The sequence below is a fragment of the Chaetodon auriga genome, chromosome 2 (genome assembly GCF_051107435.1).
Source record: "Chaetodon auriga isolate fChaAug3 chromosome 2, fChaAug3.hap1, whole genome shotgun sequence".
Lineage (NCBI taxonomy): Eukaryota > Metazoa > Chordata > Actinopteri > Chaetodontiformes > Chaetodontidae > Chaetodon > Chaetodon auriga.
Window position 1 is genome coordinate 13,614,616 of NC_135075.1, and position 9,998 is coordinate 13,624,613.

General features: G+C 40.9%; 1 protein-coding gene across 1 annotated transcript; it reads left to right on the plus strand.

Moving 5' to 3' along the window:
• Positions 1-1,871: 1,871 nt before the first annotated feature.
• LOC143331145 (sodium- and chloride-dependent neutral and basic amino acid transporter B(0+)-like) lies at positions 1,872-7,431 on the plus strand. The gene is made up of 15 exons (XM_076747828.1): positions 1,872-1,938; positions 2,537-2,681; positions 2,779-2,910; positions 3,328-3,489; positions 3,673-3,787; positions 3,877-4,009; positions 5,150-5,290; positions 5,393-5,528; positions 5,628-5,720; positions 5,807-5,932; positions 6,029-6,147; positions 6,251-6,350; positions 6,448-6,557; positions 6,905-7,072; positions 7,205-7,431. Exons 1-15 carry the CDS (start codon positions 1,873-1,875, stop codon positions 7,358-7,360), a joined length of 1,902 nt encoding a protein of 633 aa, XP_076603943.1. The 5' UTR covers position 1,872; the 3' UTR covers positions 7,361-7,431.
• Positions 7,432-9,998: the final 2,567 nt, after the last annotated feature.

The following is a 9,998-nucleotide window of genomic DNA, read 5'->3' on the forward strand; positions in this document are numbered from 1 at the left end:
AGCTCCCTTGAAAAGGCCATTGTCTTTATATGGAGGGAACTGCTATTAGACAGCAAGCCACACCTTCACAGTCTTCTAAAATCATCAGGTTGCTTGGAGATTGAGTTGTGTCTAACTGTTGCATCAGGGCTGAACCCTCTGTGTGGTCAGTGGTGACATAGTCAGAGGGCTCAGGATGTCTATATTTATAATATTTTTCTCTGTCGCTAAGTTCTGTAATCTGTGGCCACACCAGCAGATCATTACAGCTAATTTATATTATTGGTGTAAAGCGGTTAGGTTGTGGCCACACGTCACTGACCAAAATGGCTCCGAAACCATACGAGCTTCAAGCAGAGTACATTACACACAAGTACAATGAGGACACAGCAGAGATATACCCACGCCCTGACTGTGTAACAGCCAAGAGGTCAGCTATAACTCATGATGCTATTCATGCTACCAAAAACACCCAAGCCTGTTTTGTCTGTCTTTCAATATGATGCATCAGGAGAAAGTCGGATATTGTACATAATGCATTCACTGTATCAGAGTCAGGCTTTCTGGTTGTTTTTCTGTGAACCTGTGGCTTTGAAACTATGACTCAGCCGTAATCAAGATGTGATTATTCATATGCTCGATTAAAGTAATCATGTCTAGGATTTATTGGGCTTTCAACCAACTGTTACAAAGTTTGTTGATATGTTTGTCTGAACCAGTAGACAGCCTGAAAATCATGAGGACTCTTCAGAACACGAAAAGCTGTTGGAACAGCCATAACAAAGTACATCCCGAGGACACGTCTCCTCTATAATGATAATTAGATCACTTGCAGTAAATAGATGAAGTAAAACATGTTGTTGGTAAAGCTGCCATAACATACTGATGCTACATCCATTGTACTCCTGTTGACTTGCTCAACTCAGTAATCAAAAAAAAAGAAGAAAAGATGCTCCAAACGTATGATTCACCTGCTGTTCCTGCACTGTAAGGCTGAAGTAAATGGAGACTGAATAGTGGACTTGCTCTGCTGGATGTGTAAACAAGCAACTCACCAACTTAAAGGGTCAGATCAATGTTGTTAAGAGACATGAGGGCACAATACACTCATATACACCTCATAGCGTATAACAGTATATTAATTCAACTCACTGGGGAGTTTTGGGATGTGTGTGTGTGTGTGTGTGTGTGTGTGTGTGTTTATCTCTGATTATTACCATAAGTTGATTAATGGGTAGTGCAAGACTTCATCATTTACCTCTTTGTGTCAACATTCATGTCATCTGACATGGTTGTGGTCACATCATCGGGTTGTGATTATGGCTGACACAGATGTGCGTATGCAAACAGTGCAGTGATTATGTGCAGATGTCATTGACCAAAATGAGATCTGCCTGTCATCAGACACAGCAGTGGCTTTATGGAGTAGTTGTTAAGACATGGTTACAGGTATAGAGTCACTCACCTGAGTCACACATGCACACACACACACACACACACACACACACACACACACACCATCACCACCACAGTCACAGCTCCACTCTTTTGCCTTTTTATTGATACAGAGAAAATAATGTTATCGCACACAATCTGTGGTGAGGAGTCACATAGTGCAGGTCTATTTTTGATGAATGATATATAGTGGTAGACTGGAAATGAGCACTGTAGGAAATATTAGGGTCAGAAACAGTCATCAGAGTCACGAATGTCATCAAGAGAGAAACGTCCTTTACTAATGTGCCTTAAACCAGGATTGTGTGGGGGAGGGTTTGGGCAGGTGATTGGTTGGAAAACATCACTCCCTTGTCTGTCGGAGGGGGGACTTTAAAACAGACCTACCTGAGTGAATTGAATTTCTTTCACAGACCATTAACTAGCAGGTGAAAGGACATGAGGGAATACGGCTGGAACAGTTTCAAGGATTTAATTTTCAGGAATCCCGCTGTTGTTGACCAGGTAGGATTGGAAACCTTTTTGACCTGATAGTCACTGCATAGTTTACAAGACAACATTTACATTGGATAAGACTGAGGAATTTAGTGCTTCAGTCTGTATTTCAGAAAAAACCCAATACAAATCTACAAAGGACCCCAAAACATATTGCTTGTTAATTTTTAATTAAAAAATCTCTTCTTTTTTTTATTGTAATACATTTAGAAAAGTGTGTTTTTTATGATGTGCTGTTACAGCTGGAGGGCAAAACAAGATCTCAGTTAAATGTGTAGAGTGCTGATGGACCCAATGCCCCTTTTTTACCTTCTTGAGGACTAAACTGCTTTGCTTGCAGAAACCACCACAATCCAATTTTAAAAAGGAAATGATTAAAAATGTTCCCAGTGGCCAGTTGTATAGGTTATGTGCTGCATTCCTTGTAGTAGTTAGGAGCATTAACTCACTGCTGTGGACCACTCCACAATTCACCCCAACCAGACGGTCAAGTAAAATGTACTGTTATCACTGCAGTCGTTTTTCTTAACATGTTCCAGGTACAACATGCAATATCTGAAAAGTTTTACAGCCACTTTAACAAGTCTTGAAACTTTTCAATGAGCAGGACCCACATGTGGATGATGGTGATGAGAATACTGAGCGTGGAAACTGGGCCAGCAAGAAGGAGTACATCCTCTCTACGATCGGCTATGCTGTTGGATTGGGAAATGTCTGGAGGTTTCCATATTTGGCTTACAAGAATGGAGGAGGTACATATTTAGTATCTAATCCATTCTGCTTGATGGCACTGCTTTTAATGCTGTGTTTAATTTATTCCTGTACTGCCCAATCTGTCATTTTGAGCAGGTGCCTTTCTTATCCCGTACTTTGTGATGTTGGTGGTGACTGGAATTCCCCTTTTCTTCCTGGAAAGTGCCTTTGGTCAGTTTTGCAGCCAAGGTCCAATTAACATATGGAGATCAGTGCCAATCCTGCAGGGTGAGACTACCATTAAAGTTTTGTTAAGATCAGTCATGTACCTCTAAAGGTGAAGCTGTCAAACATGAGGGCTTTAATGAGACTGCTGGTTAATGGTCAACTGGGAGCCAGAAATCCGTCTTTTTCTTCTGATTCCTGACTTCAGATGGGATTTGGTTGGTTGGTTTTAAGGCTCTGTTATGTGTCCAGAAGTAGACAGAGCAGCAGTGACTACTCTTCCTTTGCCTTACCTTTCCACCCAATGCATAACCATTCAAATCAAACATTTGTCTTTACAAAGGGATTTGTGCTTTTCAGCACCTGCTTGTGAATTGATTAAAAAAAAAAAAAATCACCCAAAAGTGTTTAGCATATTTTACTTATTGTAAGGATATTTTGTAAAATGTGCCTTAAAACGTCTCTCTTCTACCTGTCCAGGTGTTGGCATTGCCATGGTTATGGTGACTCTAATAGTGTCAATTTACTATAACGTCATCATCGCCTACAGCCTGTACTACATGTTCGCCTCCTTCCAGTCTCCTCTGCCGTGGTCCAGCTGCTTCAGCTGGGCTGACAGTAACTGCAGCAACACGCCTACAGGTGCTTTTTTCATCTCCAGTTCTTGCAATGTGGTGATGATTAGATCTACTGTTTCCTGGGGCCGGGGTGACAAAAAAAAAAAATAAAGATGAGAAATTGAGAGAAATCTACTAACTATTTAATTCTTGGACATTTATGCTAGTACATACTTATTACATAGACCAATATGTTTTGCTTTTCCAGTGTATTGCAATGCAAGTGGTGTTTTAGTGGCCAACTGGACTCAGGAAAACAGCACTTGTCCTTCATCCCACATCATCACAGTTCCAGTGCAGAGCTCGACTGAGCAGTACTGGGAGTAAGAATCACACACTCTTGTAAACAAACACAAATACACACACTTGTCGAACTGCTGTGGCTGAACAGTCAGATGTCTCTCCTCCTCAGTCGCGTGGCTCTGCAGAGATCCAGTGGTCTAGATGAAACAGGACCAGTAGTTTGGCACTTGGCCCTCTGTCTGCTGCTGAGCTCCATGCTTGCTGCTGCAGCGCTCATCAGAGGCATCAAGTCATCAGGGAAGGTAAGTCAACACCACCTCATAGCGGTCCTTGTCCACAGTGAAACTTCAAGGTCAATGCATGTTTCAAGTTTACTGCAAAAATCAGCAGCCAAATGTTCTGAAGGGTTTTCTTTAACACAAAGCAAGTGAACCTTTTACCCAGCTACATGTCAAAAAAGATGTTACCATGCTTGCAATTTGCTGCACTAAACACAAAGCAGCCTACAGCTGATGCTGATGAGAGTGTCTTTAGTTTCGTCATAAACCAAAGCACTCGATAAACTGAAAATTTGACCTGCTGGTGGCACTAAAGGAAAAGTCAGGCGAACATCAAAGACATGTGGACTTATCCTCTGCTGGCTAACATAGACATCTGTACCAAATTTCTTAGCAATTAATCTAGTGGGCAGTAGTTGTTGAGATATTTTAGTCTGGACTTAAGTTCAGGTTAAGACCAGCCAACAGACCAGCATTGCCATCCATCATGCTGTGCCACTAGCATGGCTAAAAATGCTGTTGGAGCCAGCAGGTGGTTAGCTTAGCTTAGCTTAGCTTAGCTTAGCTTAGCACAAAGAACAGAAAAAAAGGTGAAACATCCTGACAAAATCCACCTAGCAACACCTCACAAATTTACACACAGTATATTGGATTGTAGTTTGTATAAAATAAGTTTTTGGTTTTTGTGCACTTTAAACAAAGATACTTTAGAGGTACTGATAGTTGGATATTCTTAACATTGGACAGAACCAGGCCAGCTGTTTCCCCCTTTTTCCGGTCTTTGTGCTAAGCTAAGCCAAGCAGCTGCTGGCTGCAGTGACATATTTAACATACAAACATGAGAGTGGGTTTAGTCCTATCATCTTAACTCTCGGCAAGAAAGTGAATAATTGTACTGGAATACAAAAAGTCAAACTAATCTGCCCCACTAATGTGAGCAGAACCTAGATAAAGATAGTTTGAGATGAGAGTTGTGTGTGAATGCTTAATGCAAAGAGGAAAAGGATGAGGCACACGTTAATGGTAACATATACATATACAATACAATACATTTACATTTGAAAGCCTGATAGGTTTTAAATTTTTGCTTTTGCAGCAACAAGAAATGTGTTAATGCAACAACTGTATTTTCACTATTTGAACTCTTGGCTTTTGCTTCTCCAGGTTGTGTATTTCACAGCTACATTTCCTTATGTGGTGATTCTGATCCTGCTGATCAGAGGTGTGACACTAGAGGGAGCTAGAGATGGGATTGAGTTTTACATTGGCTCCCAATCCAATTTGACTAAACTGACAGAGGCCCAGGTAAGAACCCAACTATCCCCATTTAACTGCAACACAGAACCACATATCTTAGAATAACATAAATAAAATAAAGCTTTCTTTTGGTTGACTGTGGGCTTTTAGGTGTGGAAAGATGCAGCAACTCAAACCTTTTACTCTCTGTCGATTGGCTGGGGTGGAGTCATGACTCTTGCTTCCTATAACAACTTCCACAACAATGTGTTCAAGGACTCGTTTATTGTAACACTTACTAATGCTGGTAGGAGCACATCTACAGTAACAGCATTATTTAAATAAAGTTTAAATAATTGATGTGTTTTTCTCATTGATCTATTTTGCTGTTTTCATCTTTTCCTAGGTACCAGTGTGTTTGCAGGCTTTGCCATATTTTCAATCCTGGGTCACATGGCTCACATCTACAAAATGCCTGTTGGAGAAGTGGTGAAGGAAGGTCAGACAGACACACCATGTGGGCACAAATCAATAAAAATGTGGAAGACCTCTGATGTTTTTTTTTTTTTTTCTGTCTTTGTGCAGGATTTGGCCTGGCATTCATTGCATATCCAGATGCTCTGTCTAAGCTTCCTATTTCCCCTCTGTGGTCCATTTTGTTCTTCTTCATGCTTTTGACTGTTGGTCTGGACTCGCAGTTTGCAGGAATAGGTGAGATCTTCAGACGCCATTCGTACTTTCATAACAGTCAGACCGTTGCTGTTGTGATAGATTCATGCAACCTGAAACCCTTCTTACTGTCTTTAGAGGTGATCACGACCTGCCTGCTCGATGCCTTCCCTAAAATCTTCAAATCCAAACATGCTTTGTTGACTCTAATGACATGTACTATCCTCTACCTCCTGGGCCTACCATGCATCACAAGGGTAAGCCTGTGCTCATGTCACTTTATGTTACTGTTGTCTGACTTACAGGCCTAGCCAACCTACTCAGCTCGTATGTATGTGTGTGTGTGTTTGTCTGGAGTAGGCAGGAATTTACTGGGTGACTCTAATTGACCAGTTTGTTGCCAGCTGGGTGCTGCTATTTTTGGCTCTCTTGGAGATCATTGGTGTCTGCTACATATACGGTAAATATCATGATTGGAAATATGTGCATATAAAGGTGACAGTGAGCCTTAAAATCCATCTGTGTACATGTGTGATCATTCTTCTTGTGCTTTCCAGGGGGGAACCGTTTTATTAAAGATGTTGAGATGATGCTTGGAAATAAGAGCTTTGCTTTCTGGCTGTGGTGGAGAGCATGTTGGTTCTTCCTCAGTCCCTGCATCATTGTGGTGAGTACAACATCACACAATGCCCCTGAAGCAAACAACTCACAATGCATTCATCACATGTTTAGTAGCAACTGCTTTTAGATGAATCTACGTGCACGAGGACCATCACTTTAATCCAGAATTGATGGACATCAAAAACCATATTAACAAATAGAAAAAGGTGGCTGGTTGTCTGAACAGTTCAATTTAGATTTCCTGTTTATATTGAAGGTCTCTTTATCACTACTTTTGAGCAACAAAAACAATGAATAAATAAAATGGATCTACACACAACCCTTTTCACACAGATACATCACATTAGTTGGAATCACTTTTGATAAATGAAACCGGCTGACATGCTTGTCTAGGTGATCCTGGTCTGGTCTCTGATGACGTTTACACCTCCCTCCTATGGGACAGTCCAGTTCCCAGACTGGGGCTTGGCTCTGGGCTGGTGCATGGCTGTCTTCATCCTCCTCTGGATCCCTGTCACTGCTGTGTATAAGCTGATCAGAGCAGAGGGAGGCTTCTGGAAGGTGTGTGTTACGATAGCTAATAAAATAGGATGGTTCAAAACACCATTGTTGTCTTTTTCTGCATTTTCTATGAGTTTCTTTTCCCATTGATTCAAAGTGAAAAAAATGCTGACAATTTCTAACCTTCCACAGCGTCTGAAGTCACTGTGCTCTCCCTCTGACGAATGGCATCCCTACCTGGACATCCACCGAGGAGAACGCTACTCAGGCGAACGCTGCCTCCACAGGATGAAGCATAGATATAAACCAGAAGTAAATGTAAATGTGATCACTAGCTCGTGGCTCTGACGTGTGTTCTGTGTCATTTTCTTCCCTTTAGTCAAACAGTGTAATCTGTGAACACCTTCTACGGAAAGTTAAAGTTGCACTGAGTGATTTTGACCTCCAGGAGGCAGAGGATGACTTGAATACAAACTCACAGCACAATGTCAGTGTTAAACTACTCCCTTCACCAGCCATGCTGTCATCTGCTGTGCAACATTCCCTCCTGGGGCAGTCAGCATAAAACAGACTTGTGTGAGGTCATGTGTTCGCAGTAAACGGAGCAGGGCAATTTAGGGCGCCACCACACAGACCAGTGACCAAAACTATGTGTTAAAAGTGGCTGAAAGCTACTTAGAACAATAATAGCAGTGCTTTCATGTATATCTCAAAAATATTGCTGAGCGGGGCTTTAGAATCTGGTGGTGTTTCTTATGACTTTTCACACGCTTTTTATTTATTTGACTGTCTTCGTTTAATCTTCAGTAGGTAGTGTTGGCTTTCCTACCACATAACTACTAAACATCCTCTGTTCCTCTCCTGATATTCTGCAATAAATGACTTCTTTCTACATCTCTGATGCGTGATGAAATTCTTTCGACTAATTAGTAAAGCAGGATGTTGAGGCGAACCAAAACATCAGATGTCAAGCTGCTTCAAATGCCATGTTTATATAGATGAGAAATTACAAAGTGTTGTTAAAGCTGATCTCACGTGGACAATGGCAGAGTCTCATATTACACAATCTATCTCCCACCTTAACGATTATGAAGCTCTTTAAACTCGTCTCGTTATCTAGACAAGCACTGCGACAGATTATACTGCTGTTTGCAACAGTTTGGTTTTAAACACTACCACTGGGGGGCGCCAAAGGTTATTAAGTACACCTAGCTAAAACTTACCCAGTGTCACACAACCACCCTGCAATAAATGTAACCTTCAAGAGGGTCATAATGTTCTGAGGTGTTGATTCAGCTGTATGGCCTTTCTGGAGGACATTGTTTTTCTGTTGAATTCTATTGCATTATACTAAGAGGTGTTTCCAATATTTTGTACACTATGTTTATATCAATGAGGCTAGACTAAATATGAGAAAGACCTCTAATTAAAACAAGTTCAGGGCTTCATCTGGAAGCTTGTGGTGTTGTCATGTTCGAACCAGATGTTCTGGCTGTTGCACATGTGGTTAGCTCCTTGCATCGGGAGGGCACTGATATGAGTGAAAGGAATTCAAATATTTAGGAATAGCTAGAGTCCGTTCCTCATAGCAAGCCGATCTGAAAGGTAAAGGTTGTGACGGACGAATAACTCTATAGTGTGTCATATTGTGACATGTAACATCAGAAAGTAAGCCTTTACAAAGCAGTTGGAACTGACTTTATTTCCAACGTTAGAAACAAAGTAGCAAAAATAGCTTATTTCACGAAAGGATTAAACCAAAAATGGACCCTTTTAGGACACCACATTAGGATACTTCTGACTTTTTTTCGTACTGACTGACCCTCTCATCTATTTCCATATATAGATACATGACAAAGACCACAAAGGAAGTAAAGTTTATTGTGTCATCCTTCTCATTTTGTGTGATTTTCTGTCATGTCTCCATCCTCATAATGTCAAGTAAACTAAAGCAAAATTAAAAAAAAAAAAAAAAAAAAGACAACATTCATTCAGTGCTGCAGAGGGAGCAGTCTCAGTAGCTAGCTAAAGCTGTAAACTCAATAAACCATTAATGTCAAGATGTGTGTGTGAGTGAGACATACCATTATCCAGTATTTACTGATGTAACAATGTTTATTTAGAAAGGACCAACATTCTATTGTAATGGAACATCTCAGTGTGTGTGCACAGTGAACTAGTATTTGATTAACCAAATAGTTTTAGCTATGAGAACAAATGACAGCGTCTGCCTGTGTGTTGCCTGTGTGTGACCCCGCTTGTTTGCCGTGACCATAAAAAAAGCTGAGATATAGTAATGAGCTGTTGGTGAACGGTCAGCGCAGGAGTTTTACATTCATGGTTGTGTCTGTCATGTTTGCGGTCACATCATCACTCTGTTGTAACAGCTGCTTTCAGTGATTAAGCAGCCGTCTGACGCCGCTGAACAAACAGGGATCCGTTCAGTCGTCAGCACTTTAACCAGACAGGTTTAAAGCGTCTCACAAGTTTCTGCAGTGGTAGTTAGAGAGAAGATACGATCGTAGACAATCACACACCACAAGACAAGACACACCACAGGTGAATTCAGATACGTATTCATCCACTGAATTTAGATAACGCACTTTTAATTGCATTTTTGATTAAGTATTTTTTTTATTAAACAAAGCCTGGAATCACCTTTTGGTTTATTTGTTTATTATGTATGTTGAATGGCTGTTTTACCCCCTGTGGGGTTATTCTAACACCGTGGCTTACATTAACTGAAAGTTTGTGTGCTCTTGTAAGTATCCTCACGTGGTTCGCTTCCCAGCTGTAACACAGACATGTATTTGTTCTGTTAGTTCTATTATATTTTCATGCACAAACCCACAGACCATGTAGACCTTGTTTGATGGGACTTCAACTCGACAGTGAAGTAGTTACAACACCAGCCGGTGTTTGTTGTTCTCTTTGTTCGAAGAGCTGAAGTAGAAGGCAGGATGTGGAATCAATAAGGTATCATTTA

Excerpts from the sequence above, each read along its gene's own strand:
- LOC143331145 (XM_076747828.1), top strand. The coding sequence starts at position 1,873 with ATGAGGGAATACGGCTGGAACAGTTTCAAGGATTTAATTTTCAGGAAT. Across the intron at positions 1,939-2,536 it reads ATCCCGCTGTTGTTGACCAG|GACCCACATGTGGATGATGG; the intron begins GTAGGATTGGAA and ends TTCAATGAGCAG. Across the intron at positions 3,490-3,672 it reads CTGCAGCAACACGCCTACAG|TGTATTGCAATGCAAGTGGT; the intron begins GTGCTTTTTTCA and ends TTGCTTTTCCAG.